The 17,361-nt window shown below is 41.1% G+C and overlaps 1 protein-coding gene across 6 annotated transcripts in view; it reads left to right on the top strand.

Annotated features, from left to right (window-relative positions):
* The first annotated feature begins 1,160 nt into the window (after positions 1-1,160).
* Positions 1,161-17,361, top strand: part of PYGO1 (pygopus family PHD finger 1) — a 41,177-nt gene continuing 24,976 nt past the window's right edge. For 5 of the 6 annotated variants that reach the window (XR_008554366.1, XR_008554367.1, XR_008554364.1 and 2 more), the window contains exon 1: positions 1,161-1,331. Coding sequence is in view for 2 of the 6 variants with exons in the window: in XM_037502535.2 (XP_037358432.1) it covers positions 1,283-1,331 (49 nt within the window). In the remaining 4 variants the exon portion in view is untranslated. Of the gene's footprint in view, positions 1,332-1,820; positions 2,017-17,361 lie in introns of those variants that run through there. The other variant, XM_037502536.2, reaches the window with a different exon arrangement.

The raw sequence follows: 17,361 nt of genomic DNA, 5'->3' as shown, positions 1-17,361 counted from the left end.
GAGGTCACCCAGATTTCCTCAGGTCACACAGCCCCCGTGAAGGATGTGAAATCAGTGACCAAATCCGACCTCCGGTGTCACCTACAGTCCCCAAATCTTAACTCCCGCGTCAGGTCCACCCTCTCACCGCTGCCACCCGCCCTCCTCCCTCGTATTCATTCCGAATCGCTCTTTCTCGCCGAAGGCAAGTCGTTTAAAACTTGAAGTCGGGCCATTCCACAAACAGGTGTCCGCACCGCAGACGCGCAGTCGGGGGCTCTGGGTCTCCACGAGCCCGCCCAGAACTCTCCGGCTCCCGCTTACAAAGTTTTCTCGGGTGGTACGTTCCTCGCGCAGCCCCTGGCTGCGAGGCCAAGATGCCTGCCGTGGCCTCCGCCGAAGTTCGGAGATGCCATTTCCTCGCCGAGCCCCGGCGCGCGCGTCGGCCGCCGAGCCCCCTTGCGGGGCTCGGCGGCCGACGCGCGCGGCGGGGCCCGGCAGGCGGCGGGGGAGCGCCCGGCGCGGCGCGGCGCGGCGCGAGGCGGGGCGGGGCGGCCCCTCGGCGCGCGCTGCCCGCCCCGGCTGCGAGGGCCGCGGGCCCGCGAGCCCCGGCGCTGAGGAGAGGCGCGCGCGGGCCGTGGGGGCTGGGCCGAGGCGGAGCGCGAGCGGCGGCGGCGGCGGGAGGCGCCGCGGGACCAGGCAGCGGCCCCCGCCCCCGAAGTCCGTCCCCGCGCGGGGCTGGGGAGCGCGGGGCGGGGAAGGCGCGGGGCGCGCCACGTCCCTCGCCCGCCCCGGAGCGGGTGGTGCAGGCGGCTGCAGGCTGGGGGCTTTTGTGTCTGCGACTCGGGAGCGGCGAGAGCGCGGACCTCCTCCTCAGAGGGCGCTGTGAGTGCGCCGCCAGGGCCGGGCCGCCCGCCGCCCGCCTCGCGCCTCCCCTGTCAGCGGCTCCTGAGGCGGCGGCGCCGAGGAGGCAGCCGGAGCGGGAGGCGCGGCGGCGCGCTCGTCCTCCACACATGCCGGCCCCGGGCGGGGGGCCGCCCCCAGGCCGCGCTCCCCACCGCCGCCGCCGCCGCTGAGCCCGGCCGGCCCCTGCTCGCCGCCCGGCCGCCCCAAGGCCTCGTCCTCCTCCCAAACTTTGCAAAGTCGGCCCGCGTCCCCGCCGCCCTCGGCCGCGCCTCAGCTCCGAGGCGCGCCTCGCCTCGCAGCCGCAGCGGCCCCGCGACGAGGAGGAGGAGCCGCCGCCGCAGCATCAAAGAGACCGAATTCCCGCGGCCTGGGGGGGAGTCATGCTTTGCGGTCTGTAATGTCAGCAGAACAGGAGAAGGATCCCATTTCGCTGAAGAGAGTTCGAGGTAACCGCGACGGGCGCCGGATGGCGGGGGCCGGGGGGAGTGGGGCGCGTGGGGGCCGCGCGCCCGGGCGCGGGGAGGCCACGGGGCTCTGTCCGGGCCTAACTCCGCGCAGCCCGCGTCCCGCCTCCGCCCCGGGGCCGAGCTGCGGTCGGAGGTGCGCGGCCCCGGCGCCCGCTCGCCCCCTAGACACCCGCGCGCTGCCCTCGCCTCCCCGACTTTGTGTTTGGAGGCAGTTGCAGCCGCGCTCGCAGCCCTCCCTACCCCGCACCTCTCCCACCTTACCTCGTCCTCAAGACGCAGCACAATAGGCACCTCGGAGGGTGCGAGAGAAACACCCCTTGGCAGAGACCACGAACGATGCCCACCCCCCCCCCAAAAGTAAGTTGGACTGCCCAAGAGTTGACGCTCTGGAAGGCGTACCCGGCCTTCGCGTCTCCCCCAGGCCCCCTCTGCGCACCCACCCCCAAGCCGACAAGCTACTGCTTCTTTTCCTCAGGTTTAGGAGACACTGTCCAAATTCAAAAGGTATTTTCTTTATTGGCTTGTGGATGGGAATCACACCGCCTAAAATCAGGCTCTGCCTGACTGGTGTGCTTCGTCCTTGCACGCTACTTAGGATTGTGCTGCTGCCTTACTCTCTAAGAAAAATCAGAGGGAACGATGTACCAGACAAAAGATAACACATGTAAGTTCACAGACGCCAAGTGCCATCTGGAAATTTAGGGGCTATTCTCCAGCTCTCGTTTTCAGCTTTAACAGGGTTAAGGCTGAAAGTCCCAAAGTTGAGGTCATCCTGTTTGTTCATTGAGCAAATATTTATTGAACATCTACTGTGTGCCTGGCACTGTCCTGGGCACAGGGATACCACAGGGAACCACAAAGCAGAAAGACTGTCTTCACTCAGTAGGCGTTCACTCTCTCCTGGGGTAAACAAATGATGAACCAATAAAAGATATACAATGTCAAATCGTGGTATGGAGAAAAGCAAAGCAGGGAAAGTGCTTAGGGAGTATGTGTGGAGGAGGCAAGGTAGCCATTATATGTGGGAGGGCTCACCTGGGAGTTGATGTTTAAGAAAGAATCAGAGCAGTGGCAGAGTGGAGCCATATGGACTCCAGTGGGAAGCTCAGTCTCATCAAAAGGAACACCAAGTGCAAAGGGCCAGCGTTTGGAATTTGCCTACTGTATTCATGCAATAGCAAAGAAGCCGGGGTAATGCTCCTGGGGAGCAGAGGGTATGAGCTGAGCTGAAGGGTAGGATAATTGCCTGTGGGGGGGCCTCTGGAGCCTTTTAAGACTTCAGGTAGGGATTAGGCAGTTCTGACTTCTCTTTTTGAAGGACTTTCAGGCTGCTATGTGGAGAGTAGACTGTAGAGAATTACAGTTGAATTGAAGCAGGGAACCCGGTTAGGAGGCTATTGCTCTAGTCCTTTCATCCAAACAGAGTAAAATGCTTGTAAGTCAGTAAATAGGAAGGTAAATTTCCACTTGACTTAAGTGATGTAGTGATCAAAGGCCACAGATATTCCTCTGTGTTTTTGTTCTCTGTGACTAGAAATTGGTCATTTTTATAGAGCTAACTTGTGACATGGACAATGTGGTGTCCTGAAAATATCCACTTAAGGTATTTAGATAGATTGATTTTCTTAGCTGTTGAAGCCAAATCATAATTGAGAGGAGAATATTGTGTGAAAGGCTGAATATCAGCACAGTCTTTCATTTGATAAAGGTTTTTTTATTTCAACTTTCTGTATGGTTTGTGGTAATGAGTTGCCTAAGACTTCAGGATTAGACCTTTCTGGAATACAATTATTCCTCTGATATTTTTGCTTTATTATTTTGCCTATTATGAATGGCTTTGGGGTTGAAGGAAAAGAAGGAGAACTATTAAGTGAATACCTTTGAATTCAGTTATCAAATGTAATTTTAAATACAATGGACGGGCATTTTATTGTGGCTCTAGAGCTCACATCTGTCTTCATTTTGTTCCAAATGCTACTTTTAAGTTTTATACCTTTGCTACTGAGAGTTAAGGTGTCAGCTTAAGAATATTCTGAGTGTTAAGTACCAGAATAAAAGACAAGGCACTTTTAAAATAAAAATTCAGTCTGGGGGGGAGGGGGTTATAAGTCATTTTGTAATAATGAGAATATTATGTTTTAGAGAATTTGTATATATATTTGTACTTTTATAATCAATAAAAGGTACCAGAATATATCTATATAAGTTTTTCTGAACCATTTTTCTGCATTTTACTGCCCTGAAACTTTTTATTATAACTCATATCATCAGATTGCATGCAGGATGTAGTGTTTGCAGAGCATAAATTCTTCAGCAGTGCTTCTCAAATTGTTTCCCAGCCACTGATGTGTACAGACTCTTTAATCATTATGTATATATTTCATGTATATTACAAAAAATGTAAGTCATCAAACCCTCTGCTTAGGACAAGGCTAAAAATATGTATGTTTTTATTTTATTGAAATTATTAAGAAAATAATATTATAGATAGTACTCAGATATGGCAAAAGATATGACATCATGAATGACTAAGGAGTTTACAGAAAGTAGCGTGCTCTGTAGACCAAAAGCATAGTAACACCCTGGGATGCTTGTCAGCAATATAGATTTCTGGACCCACAGAACTGGGATTTCTGGACGATTTCTCTGCATCTTTATTTATTTATTTATTTATTTGTTTATTTATTTATTATTTATTTTTGCATAGAAGCACTGAGGTGTAGGTCAGAGATTGGGGGTTGGGGGGATTAAGGGCATTCACCAGAGACAGAGTGGGGAGCAGAACAGGTAGATTAACTGAAATACACTGCTGAGGGGAACAGTGGACTAGACAGGAGAGGTCTGCTGTGCCTTATGTGCATTAGCTCCCTGGCCGGGGATCGAACTTAGGCTGTAGCAGCCATAACCTGTAGGACACCAAGGAGGCCCTTCTGAGCATCTTTAGCAAGATTTCTCCCCACACACTCTGGTTGCATTAAATCTTTTGCATTTTTAAAATAAACTCTCCAGACATTTCTTGTATACACTGATTTTGGGAAATGCTACTGGTAGACCTTGCTTGCAAAGATGAATGGGCCATAGGGAGCTGATTTGTGGTCTTCCAAACTTGTCTTGATATTTTAACATTAGATTCAGAATTACTACTTAGTAACAAAGTATCTGACTCCTATTTTCTACCATTTCTTACCATTTATAACCCAGGCACTCAGCCCTTGATTATGGCACATCTAAGAGGAGAGGTACAGTATCTTAATTATCTTTCTATTTCTCCCTCAATAGCTTTCTCCACCATAAACAGTACACAGTAAATGAATGAGTGAATACATGAAGTGATTCATTTCTACCTTTACACTGCTTTCTGATTGTCTGTAGCTCTTCATATTACTCTTACTTGCTCTTTTCCCTTAGAATGTAAGCTATCATCCTTATTTTGTACACTTACACTCTTAGGTGTTGATCTGATGATAATATTCTTTTGTTTTCAGCAGATAGCTATTGAGCAGTCACAGTTTCAGAGAGTAGGAGTATATTCATTGAGAGGACAAAACACCTTTCTTCGAGAAATTTTTAGCCTAGTACAGTATACATTACAGATAGTGTAATGAGTGTTGTTATCATCTATAGGAAATAAAGAACATATAACCTGTATGTAAGAGAATCAAGAAAGGCCTCCTGGAGAAGTGTTTTAAGAAGCAATGGTGTTCCTTTGCATTAATGCTGTAGAAAGAGCAACAAGAAGGATGAGGTCTGAGAAAAAGGTCTTTGATATCACTGTCGATTTTGAGAAGGTATGTTTGGAAGAAAACCGCATTTCAATGTAGTAAAGATATGACTTAAAGAAACTTGATAGTAGAAAGAAAGAAGCCAGTAACTTGAAAAGACAGAGTCAAGAGAAAGTTTATATGAGTACTTTTTCACTTAAACGTTTTTATACAGAGAACCAGATATGGAAGGAGATGAGAAAACTGAAAAGGCAAGTAAAAAGGATAATTCAGTCATAAAGCATGGATAAAAACATTAAATACATGTTTTTTAATATAACATGTAGGCACTTAACCATTCTTGAAGTTGGGGATGGGACACACAAGTCTCCTATTTTCATAAATCAGGTCTTTGCAGATGAGAAAACAGAAATAGCACTAAGGCTGCAAATAAACAGTCTTAGAGAAAAAAGAGACCAGAGGAAGAAAGACAAAAGTTTAGAGATGAAGAAAAAAAAGTTGAAGGCTTTCATTTCAGACAAAATGCTGTTAACCAGAGTCTACTTTGGAAACAACATTGGAAACAACACAATGTATTTTAGAAATGTCACAGAAGTACTAAAAGTAAACCTTAGGCTGGAGAGGAAGCATAATATGCTCAACGGTTGGAGGCAAAGAACTGATGAAAGTCTGAAGGAAAAGGTTTTTTTATTGTTTTGTTTTTTTAATTGGATTATATAACAGCTAGACAGAGTGTTGGGAAAGTAAATTTTGTTTAACACACAATGCACACTATCCCTTTGGGATTTTCCAGTGTATGCAGTGGATATACAAGGTTTGTAACTGCGGTAAGTGGTCTGAGCCAGAAATAGAGATCTGAAAGTTATCAGTAAACAGGTGACTATAATTGATACCTTGGGAGTAGAAGAGCTCACCTAAGAGAGAATAAAAACTAGAAGCAAAAGCTTTGAGAACAGCAAGTTTGAGGATACTAACATTTATGAGACAGGAGGGAAAGAATTGAAAAGGAGAATGTGAAGGAGTAGCCAGAGAGGTAGGGGAGAAAACCATAAGAGAATGGTGTCCAGATATAAAAAAGTGAACTTAAGAGGAGGAAATGAATGTTGTTTCTATTGTGTCAAATGATAGGCATCTGTGGTATGCTCTTTCTACCATATTTCTTCTCTACGAGAACATGGCCATCATTTATCCAGTGACCCATATGCATCCCATATGCATCCCCTGCCCTCTTACCCATCAGTTTCCTAAAGATGTAGAATATCTGTCTCCTTAATATGCTTTGAACCCATCATCTGCTTGTCCTTTGCACAGCCACTTCAGGTTTTGCTTATTCTTTGATTATTACAATAGCCCTCTCACTCATTTCCTTGTCTCCTGTTTTATCTCCTTAATCAACTTTATTCTTAGCTAATGCTGCTGATGAATAACTAGGTCTATTGACTACCAAGCAGTTTGCTAAGTATTTTAAAGGAATTGTCTTGCTTAATCTTTTCAATAATCTTTTGAGTTACATGTTATTATCATTCTAGGTTTATAGTTTATGAATTGATGCTCAGAGAGGTTAAGTAAATGTATGATTAGGTAACATATTCTAGTTTACCCAGCTGGTAAGTGACAAAGCTAGAACTTTAAGGCTTAACCATTATGTTTCATTGTTCTAGTGCTCCCAAAACAGAATTCAATCACGTTACCCTTTTTTTGGTAGAATTATTTGGTAGCTCCCTGTGTTTATATTAAAAATCTTACTTCTTTTGGGCCTCCCCTGGTGGCTCACATGGTTGAGCTCAGCGCTGTGAAGCTGTCCGCAGCCTCTGCAGCGCCAGTTTGATCCCAGCAGGCCGGCGAGGGTCCCTCATGGCGCAGCAGACCTCTCCTTTTGCTCCCACTGCTCCCCTCAGCAGTGTATTTCGTCAGTCTACCTGTTCTGTTCCCTGCTCTGTCTCTGGTGAATCCTCTCACCTTCCCACAAATCTGGCCTATACCCTGGTTCTTGTATAAATAAATAAATAAATCTTTAAAAAAATATCTTACTTCTTTTAATGACTCTCTTTTACTTGGCTCAGGCCTACTACTTAGTCCATCTTCCTTCATATTCCTTGAAATGTTCTCCCTTGCCTACTGTGCTCTGGGTGTGAAATAATCACATTTCTCCTCTAGACAGTGTCATGGTCTCTCTTGCTTTAAAACCTTGCATATTCTGTTCCTTCTGCTAGCCCTATCCTCTTAATTGCCCACCTTTGTTAAGATATTCATCCTCAAAATATCAGCTCAGTTGAAACCTCCCAGAATGTCTTCTCTGAAAGTTCTCTCTCAGACAAGATTAGATACAGTTTCTTAGATTCCCTTAACAGCCTGTTATCTGTCATAGTATTTATCACATAAATATAAGAGTTTAAAAAAAAAAAGTGACCTTTTGATTATGGGACCCATACAGGGAAGAATTAATTACTTTTAGAAATTCTGTATTTCCAGAATCTCAACAGATATTTCTGAAATCTCATTTGATAAATCCTAACGAAGAGGTTTCAGTGACTTCAAGTAATCAGTCTTCCTAGTTTGCTTTCCCTAGAGGTATAGAGGAGTAGACTCCTGGGAAAACTATATAATTTTTCTCCTCTAACACTCTTATTCCAGGTATCTCAAGAGGTGTAAGGATCTTTACCTTCAAGAATAGTTTGAAAGCATAGTCAGGAGTGACCTCAAGTTTACTTTCCTATTTCCAGTCACCACAGACATTCCAACACAACAGAAAAACAGTGTAGCATTTTGATGTTGGCCTGCCATTGTCAGGGTATTTATCATCAGGCTTGCTACTTATAAGCTGTGTGGTCCTTTGCAAGTTATTTAAACCGACTCTGTGTTAACTTCCTCAGCAGCAAAAAAAGGGCAACATGATTAAATTCCGTTTTGGGAGCACTGACTCAATGGAACATAATGGTTAAGACTTTGGGCCTTACAGTTTAAGTTCTAGCTTTGTCACTTACCAGCTAGGTATACTTACATATGTTACCTAATCATATATTTATGAGTTGTTTGAGGAATTAAATGAGTTGAGATATATCTATAGATATAAGTATTTTATATATAGCTATAGATATAAGAATTATGGATATGTAAATATTTATATAAATATATATATTTATACACCTATAGATATATCACACACATATTTATATATCTATAGATATAGCACTTAAAATGGTGTCTGGTACCTTGTAAGTTGTCTTTTAAGAATTGACTGTTGACATCAGGAAAAAAAAAGGTCTAAAACTTACATTCTAAAATATAGCATTTAAACATTAAACAACAAGTAAATGACCTACAGTTCTTACTTGTATTTATTGAGAGTCGGTATGAAGTGAACAGAGATGAAGATTTTCTCCCTCCAAAGAAAAAATAATGAACAACAACAGAAAAATAAAAATAGAAACCTCACAATTTTGCTGAATAAGACAAATACAAGGTGTTTATTACATGAGTTTTGTGACTATCTGAAGCTTTGTTTTCATGATTTCTTCTGGATTTTGTTTAAAAACTAGATGTTTATTCATGATTTTATTGTATAGAGTCAGCTTCATACATGAATACCATATACCCAACCTTTGTAAGTAACCCTAAACCTCATGCACCTCAATAATACAAGGATCATTTGTCTGGAAAGATCAGCTGTCACAGAACCCACAAATATTTGAAACCAACTGATGTTGAAGACTCTCAGAATTTAATAATTTTTATATGTCCAGTTTGGTCTGGATTCGGGGCATCACACTTTAGACACTTTCTGTCTTGAATTCACAGGAAATAATGGCACTTTTATTTCAATCACATAAAGCCTTTTCACCAAATTCTTGATGGAATTCATATAATATTATGTTCATATATTAATCAATAATATATACATTCCACAGTAGAGACCAATATTACAAAAGTATGTGTCTGGTGAAGAGAAAGCTGTTAGCTGAGATGTTTGCATCCATAGTAAACAATAGAATAAACTGATAGTATGTTCCAGACTAATGTGCTATTAAGAGAAACTGATATTTGACTGTCCACCGAGTGTGTTGATACTACTGGATATCAGATATTTTGATAACTACAGAAACTGAAGTGAGCTTATAGTATAGGTTAGTCAAAGGAAAGCAAAATGAGAACTGATATTTGAGTGCCCTTTGTGTGCCAGGCAATATATTAGGCACCATCTGCATCCATTTAGTCTGCTGTAACAATACCATAGACTGGGTGGTTTATCAACAACAGAAATTTCTCACAATTCTGATGACTGGGTAGTCCAAAATCAAGGTATTAGTAAATCTGGTCTCTATATCTATGTGCTTGATTCTTTTGTTTGTTTTAGATTCCATATGTAAGTGAGATCATACATATTTGTCTTTGTCTAATTTATTTCACTTAACATATTGCCCACAAGGTCCAGCTGTGTTGTCATCCCATTTTGATGGCTGAATAACGTTCCAGTTCCTTTGTGAACCACATCTTTATCTATTCATCCTTTGATGTTACACTTAGATTGTTAGCACATCTGTTGTCAATAGCTATTGTAAATAATATTGCAGTGAACACAGGGGAGCATATATCTTTTCATGTTAGTGTTTTTATTTTCTTCAGGGAAATACCCAGAAGTCGAATTGGTAGGTCATTTTGGTGGTTCTGTTTTTAATATTTTTGGCAATCTCCATCATGTTTTTCAGAGTGACTGAGTGAATTTACATTCCACCAATAGTGTATGAGGGTTCCTTTTCGCCACATCCTCACCAGCACTCCTTTCTTATCTTTTTTATAATAGCTATCCTCACAGGTATGAGATGATATCTCATTGTGGCTTTAATTTGCATTTCCCTGATCATTAGTGATGATAAATGCCTTTTAATGTACCTATTGGCCATCTGTATGTCTTCTTTGGAAAAAGGTATATTCATATCCTTTCCCCATTTTTAATGAGATTTATTTTTGCTATTGAGTTCTCTGAGTTCTTAATATTTTGGGGGTATTGATCCCTTCTCAGATACATGATTTATAAAAATTTTCTCCCATTTGGTAGGTTGCCTTTTATTAATTCTTTATTTCTCATCTATTCAAATGGGATTACCACATTGAATTAGATTAAAAGATAGGCATTTCTCTAGTTTAAGCCAGAAGTTTATATTTTTGCCTATTGTGGGAAACTGAAGAAGACAGTATATGTGTAAGATGTTAGGGAAGTAAACTTAAATCTTCAAAGTAGATGAACCCAGTTTTACTGAAGCAGCCAAAGGAAAAATTGACAAATTTGATTTAATGATAAATTTAAAAACTAATGTGTGTCAAAGGCACTGTCAAAATGAAAAGACAACAAACAAAATGGCAGAAGTATTTGCAAATATCTGATAAGAGTCTAGTATCCAGAATACATAAAGGATTCTTACAACTTAACAACAAAAAGGAAAAGCAGTGTAACTGAAAAATAGACAAAGAACTTGATAAAGCTTTTCTTCAAAGAAGATATATAGATGGTGAATAAGTACATGAAAAGATGCTCAATATCATTAGTAATTATGGAAATGCAAGTTAAAACTACAGTGAGATGGCGCTTCATACTCACTAGAATGTCTGTATTTAAAAAAAAACTAATAGAAAATAAGTGTTACAAGATTTTGAGGAAATTGGAACCCTCAGACTTTGCATAGGGGAACATCAAATGATATAACCACTGTGGAAAATAGTTGGGCAGTTCCTCAGAAGTTAAACAGAGTGACCCAGAAATTCCATTGCTAGGTATATACCCAAGAAAACATGCATACATTCATATAAAAACCTGTACCTAAATCTTTATAGTAGCATTATTCATGATAGCTAAAACTAGATAATCCAGATATTCACCAACTTTTAAATGGGTAATCCTAGTGTGCAATATTCATGCTATGGAATATTATGCAGCTATCAAAGTGAATGAAATACTAACAGTATTATAACATGAATAGCCTTGAAAATGTATGCCAAGTAAAAGAAAATAGACACAAAGTCACATATTGTGTAATTCCATTAATATGAAATGTCCAGAATAGACAAATCCATATAGAGAGTAGATTAGTGTTTGCTGGGGACTGGCTAACAAATGCTGGAGTTCTTTGGGGGAATATACTTCTTTGGAATTAAATAGTGGTAATGATTGTATAATCTTATAAATATGCTCAAAAAATCCCTGAAATTCTAGTGTTAGATTTCATTGCTGCTTTTCACCAGTAGTAAAACCCCTTTCCATTCTGTTTCTTTTTTTTTTTTTTTAAAGAAATAGGGATGACATCTATTTCACATGCTTTTAATGCAGGTTGAGTGAGTGGACATAGATATAGTTACATAGAGACTTCAAAATTAAGATAGTAGAACAAAGCTACTTTACAGAATCTTTTTCATATTCCAAGGCAAATTAATCAAAGCAGTTTTTCTAAAAAGAGCAAAAATGTTCAGTAATAACATTTGTCAATAACATTTGTCAATAACAAATTGACAAATTTGATTTAATGAAAAATTTAAAAGCTAATGTGTGTCAAAGGGCACTATCAAAATGAAAAGACAACAAACAAAATGGAAGAAGTATTGGGAAACAAGGAAAATGGCACAACCCAATACCCTAAGACTGGAACATGGTGAAATATGCAGTCTTAGGCATCTAAGACAACACCTGCCCCAGAAAGCTAAAGGTAATTTTAATTTTTTTAATAATGATCACTAATAATGCCAGTTTGGAGAGAAGCAAATTAAATAAGCATTCTTATTTTCTTGCTCCCTTAAGCAAGGAAAAAAATGATTGAAACAGTAATTTTTTTAAAAAATTGTCTCTGTCAGAAAAGAAAGCTCCAGGGATACAAACTGAATCAGGTTACAGAAGGGAATCTCCCCATAAGAATGAATTACTGCACCCCTCCCCTCAACCATGTAGATACGCATTTAATGAAACCTCAGAATTAAGTGTTTGGATGGTTCAGAGAAACAACATGAGTTGATTTTTTTTTTAAAGATTTATTCATTTATGCACACAAGAACTAGGGTTGAGGCCAGAGGTGTGGGTGGGGAGGGTCCACCAAAGACAGAGTGGGGAACAGAACAAGCAGATAGACTGGAACACTCTGCTGAGGGGAGCAGCGGGTGCGTCAAGAGAGGTCTGCTGTGCCTTGTGAGTAGCTCCCTGGCCAGGGATCAAACTCATGCTGCAGCAGCTGTGGGTAGCTTCATAGGTTGCATCTCAACCCCTAGTGCCACCAGGGAGGCCCCCTAGTTAATCTTGCTTATATAGGCAAGCCTTTTAGAGAGAATATTAGCATATCTCATTATATAAAAACGAAGTAAGGGCAGCAGGTTGAGCGCCACACTGTGAAGCTGTCCGCAGCCTCTGCAACACTGGTTCGATTCCTGGCCAACCAGGGAGATTCCCACATGGCACGGCAGGCCTCTCCTGTCTTGCCTGCTGCTCCCCTCAGCAGTGTCTTTGGTCTGTCTGCCTGTTCTGTTCCCTGCTCTGTCTCTGGTGAATCCTCCCACCCTCCCACGCCTCTGGCCTATACCCCAGATATTGTATAAATAAAAAATAAATCTTTAAAAAAAAAGAGTTAAGTTGTATTTATTCCTGGAATGTCAGGCTTTAACATAAGAATAAAGAAAATATCATATGATAATGTCAATCTGAGATATGAAAAGAAGAGAGTCAAAAAAGTCATTCTTATTAAATCAGAACCAATAAAAGCTCTGGGCAAAGCTCAAGATAAAAGTAAAAACATGATAACTATGCCAACATGCTAGAGCAAACTAATGAACTTATAAAAATAAAGAAAAATAGCATGAAGAAATTGAGGAATCCATAACCTAAGACAGAAGTATATATCTCCCATGTACTTCATCTGGTAGAATGTAATAATATAAAAGAAGAGCTTGTAGACCAGATGATGATACAACAAAATAAGATGAAAGGCTAATTGCAGACCTAAGGAAACTAATTGAGGATGAAAACAACATAAGAAATAAATTAGAAATAAGACACACATTAGAAGTGATTAATAGAAAAGCTTCAGATAATCAGTTTAAGTACAGATGAAAAAGACAATCAAGTCAGAGGAACTAACAGAGAACTAAAAATCTCTCTAGCATAGACCCTGAACAGCTAAAGCAATGCTGAAGAAAAAAAAAAAACAAAAATGGAGGTATCACATGCTCTAATTTTAAACTATACTATAAAACTATAGTAATCAAAACAGCCTAGTATTGATATGCACACCCCAACAGAACAATTAAAACCACACATGTAGGGACAACTAATTTACAACAAAAGAGCCAAGAGCTTATAATGGAGAAAGGAAAGTCTCTTTAATAAATAGTATTAGGAAAACTGGACAGCCATACATGCAAAAGAATGAAACTAAAGCACTATCTTACAATAATTCAAAATGGATAAAGACTAATGTAAGACATCAGGCCATAAAATATGTATAACAAAATATAGGTGGTATGCTCATTGACATCAACATTACCAATATATTTATGGACTTGTCTCCAATGGCAAGGGAAACAAAAGCAAAAACAAACTAGTTGGATTATATCAAAATAAAACATTTAATTACAACAACAGAAACCATCAACAAAATGAAAAAAGACAACCTACTGAATGGCCGAAGATGTTTGCAAATCATACATCTAACAAGAGATTAATATCTAAAATATATAAAGAATTTAAAACAACTCTAACAAAAACAGCCTGATAAGCAGGCATAGCTTCTGTATAGCTATTTCACCAAAGAAAACTTAAGGATGGTCAACAAGCACATGAAAAGGTATTCATCATCACTTAGTATTTTTTTAAAGGATTTATTTATTTATTTATGCATATAAGTACTGGGTATAGGCCAGAGGTGCAGGGGGTGAGAAGATTCACCAGAGACAGAGTGGGGAGCAAAGCAGGCAGATTGACTGAAATACACTGTTGAGGGGAGGAGCAGGTGAGACAGGAGAGGTGTGCTGCACCATGTGTGGGTCAGCTCCCTGGCGGGGGAATCAAACTCATACTGCAGTGGCTGTGGAATGTTTCTTAGTGCTGCGTCTCAACCCCTTGTGCCACCAGGGAGACCCCCTTCATCACTTAGTATTATGGAAATGCAAATAAAACCCACAATGAAATATGCCTCGCACCTATGAGAATCACTTGTCAAGAAGACAAATAAGTTTTGGCAAGGACATGATAGTTTTGGTAGAAATTGAGGTCTGTATCAGTCTGGGTCTAGTCAAGGGAAAGAAACCATACCAGTTATTTTTAACAGAAAGAATTTAAAATAACAGACACTAAACAGGTATCAAAATAGGTTACTAAAACTTTCACAGATCTATCAACTATGAGAAACATCTGCCATTCTTAAGGCTGTGGGACAAAGGGAAGAGGATGGAATTATTCAAATGTAAACTCACAGGAAGGGGGCCTGTAGAGTTTACATACAATTCTGACTAGGGGGTGGTATGAATGCCCATGGGCTTAGAGGATGGGCCAGTGGGCCTGGGACTCAGACACCTGGTGCTGTTGTCTTTGAGGAGGGCACAATGAGGCTAAACCTCAAGTGCTGGAAACTGCAAACTGATTTAACCACTGAAACAAACTGCCACTGAAGAAAGTAGATGAGAGGCTAGGATGCCGCTGAGAGGAACAGGAGAATATTCCATCTTTCTACTCCAGCCTTCCAGTTTCCCTCTAGCACCCCCTGTCTGCACAGCCTTACAGGAATCCAGCAGAATGGTGTGTTTAAACTGGCACTGAGTGATTTTTTTTCTTTGCATTTGTATGCATTGTTTAACTTGTTTTTATAATGAATGAGTGTGTCTATTTCCTACTCCTAAAGAGTAGTTCTTTTGAAAGTGCCTCCCACAGGGGAGCAGGGTAGTGCAGTGGAAGTGTGCTCGGCCCACAAAGTGCTTGCCACAGTATTTGTTACATACCTCAAAAAAATGACAGGGGTGTAGCCTATTGGAAATAGCATTGTGTGGTGCTACTCACATGTGGTCATTGTACTGGCAACAGCATCTATATTACGTGGGCTCTTGTTAGAAATTCAGATTTATGGACTTTACCCAAAGCTACTGAACAGAATCTCTGGGAATGCGCTCAAGAATCTGTGTCTTAGCAAACTCTCTGGGCAGTGTTTGTGCAGACTGATGTTTGAAAACTATTTTATATATCATACAGTTTAAAACTTCACATACAGGCTTTTGAGTCAGAAATGTTGTGACCTTGGGTAAGTTATTTAAATCTGAGATTCTACAAAAGAGTCTGCTTCTCATCTACAAAATGGGTATAACCCATAGCATTCAAGAATCAAGTGAAAGAATTGTATACAAAAGTGCTTCTAACAGTATCTGACACAGTAGACATTCATTATTAAATTTTATATGGTAATTACCTTCCCTTTAATTTTGTAACAGTCTGGTATGGTAGAAACTGCCTTAGTCTTTAGCAGTAGTTCTATCAATTAGAAATTTTATAATTTTAGTTCAGCAAGCCCTTACCAGGAGCCCATGGATAAAGCAATTTACTGTGGCAAGACACAAATGAAATGTCCTTATAGAGATTAAGAATTAACTAATGGGTGAGACAGACTAAGTGTATGTGTACAAACACGCACACATATATACACATCTATATGTACATCAATATAGATATATACTTATAATAACATATAGATATGCATATTTGTAATAGATTAATAAATCCAGTGAGTTGATAATTAGAGGAGACCTGCGAATACATGTAGATCCTGAAAAAGGGACATTTAAGCTAAGAACTAAAGTATAACACCTGGAACACACTCTTATCAGAGAGAATAGCGTGTGTAATAACTCTTAAGTAGAGAGGAACTTTATGATTGAGAAATTGAAAAGATTAGTGTGTTAAGGGACCCTGGTGAGTACTTTTAGGAGAGGGTGGCGCAGAGGTTAAAGACAGCACTATCAGGTTATCACCAGCCACTGCAGCACGAGTTCGATCCCTGCCAGGGAGGTGACCCACATGGCGCAGCAAACCACTCTTGTCTCGTCTGCCGCTCCCCTCAGCATTTTATTTGAGTAGATATGCCTGTTCTGTTCCCCAGTCTGGCTCTGGTGAATCCTCTCACCCCCGCTCTGGCCTACACTCCAGCTCTTGTATGCATAAATAAATCAGTCTTAAAAAAAAAAGAGAGAAATGCCAGGACCAGATCATTTTAGTGCTAGGAAGGCAGGTATCTGCAAGCCGGGAAGAGCACCCTCACCAGGACCTCTTATCTCCAGATTGTGAGAATATGTTTCTGTTCATTAAACCTCCTCAGGCTATGGTATTTTGTTATGGTAGCCCTACCAGACTAAGACACAGAGCTTTGAGTCTATGTTAAAGAACCTGGATTTCATTTGAAGAACAGTATAGATGAACATGGAAGGGTTTTGAAGAGGAAAGTGGCATGACCTTTAAAATATTAGATTAACATTTATATTAAGAATAAATTCATGACAGGGCCTCCCTGGTGGCGCAGGGGTTGAGCGCTGGGTAGCGAAGCTGCCCACAGCCTCTGCAGCGCCGGTTCGATCCCTGGCTGCTCCCTGGCCACAGGAGGAGGGTCCCACATGGCGCGCAGACCTCTCCTGCTGCCCGCTGCTCCCCTCAGCAGTGTACTTCGTCCTTCTGCCTGCTCTGCTCCCCGCTCTGGCTCTGGTGAATTCTCTCACCCTCCTGCGCTTCTGACTGTACCCAGTGCTTGTATAAATAAATAAATAAATCTTTAAAAAAAAAAAAAAGAATAAATTCGTGACAGAATATAGGTAGGAGAAGGGAGACCAGTAACAATATCTTTACAGTAGGACTTTAGAAAAAGAGATGGTATTTGGCCATGGAGAAAAATCAGTGTATTGGAAATAGTCTCCCACATAACAAAATACAAAGCAGTTTTCTATTAGAGCTACTTAGAAAAATTTAAAATTGTGGTTATAGAAACGAGGACAGGGCCTCCCTGGTGGCTCAAGGGATTCAGCACAGCACTATGGGGCAATCCGCAGCCTCTGCAGCACGAGTTCAATCCCTGGCTGGCCAGGGAGCAACTCATATGGCGAGACAGACCTCTCCTGTCTTGCCTGCTGCTCCCCTCAGCAGTCTATTTCAGTCAGTCTGCCTGTTCTGCTCACCACTCTGTCTCTGGTGAATCCTCTCACCTCCGCACCTCTGGCCTGTACCCTAGCTCTTGTGTGCATAAATAAATAAATCTTTAAAAAAAAAAAACTAGGACAAATAACAA

Source organism: Talpa occidentalis, unplaced genomic scaffold (genome assembly GCF_014898055.3).
Source record: "Talpa occidentalis isolate TD23 unplaced genomic scaffold, MPIMG_talOcc4v2.1 talOcc4.11, whole genome shotgun sequence".
NCBI classification, from domain to species: domain Eukaryota; kingdom Metazoa; phylum Chordata; class Mammalia; order Eulipotyphla; family Talpidae; genus Talpa; species Talpa occidentalis.
This window is presented reverse-complemented; position numbering and strand designations above follow the sequence as displayed.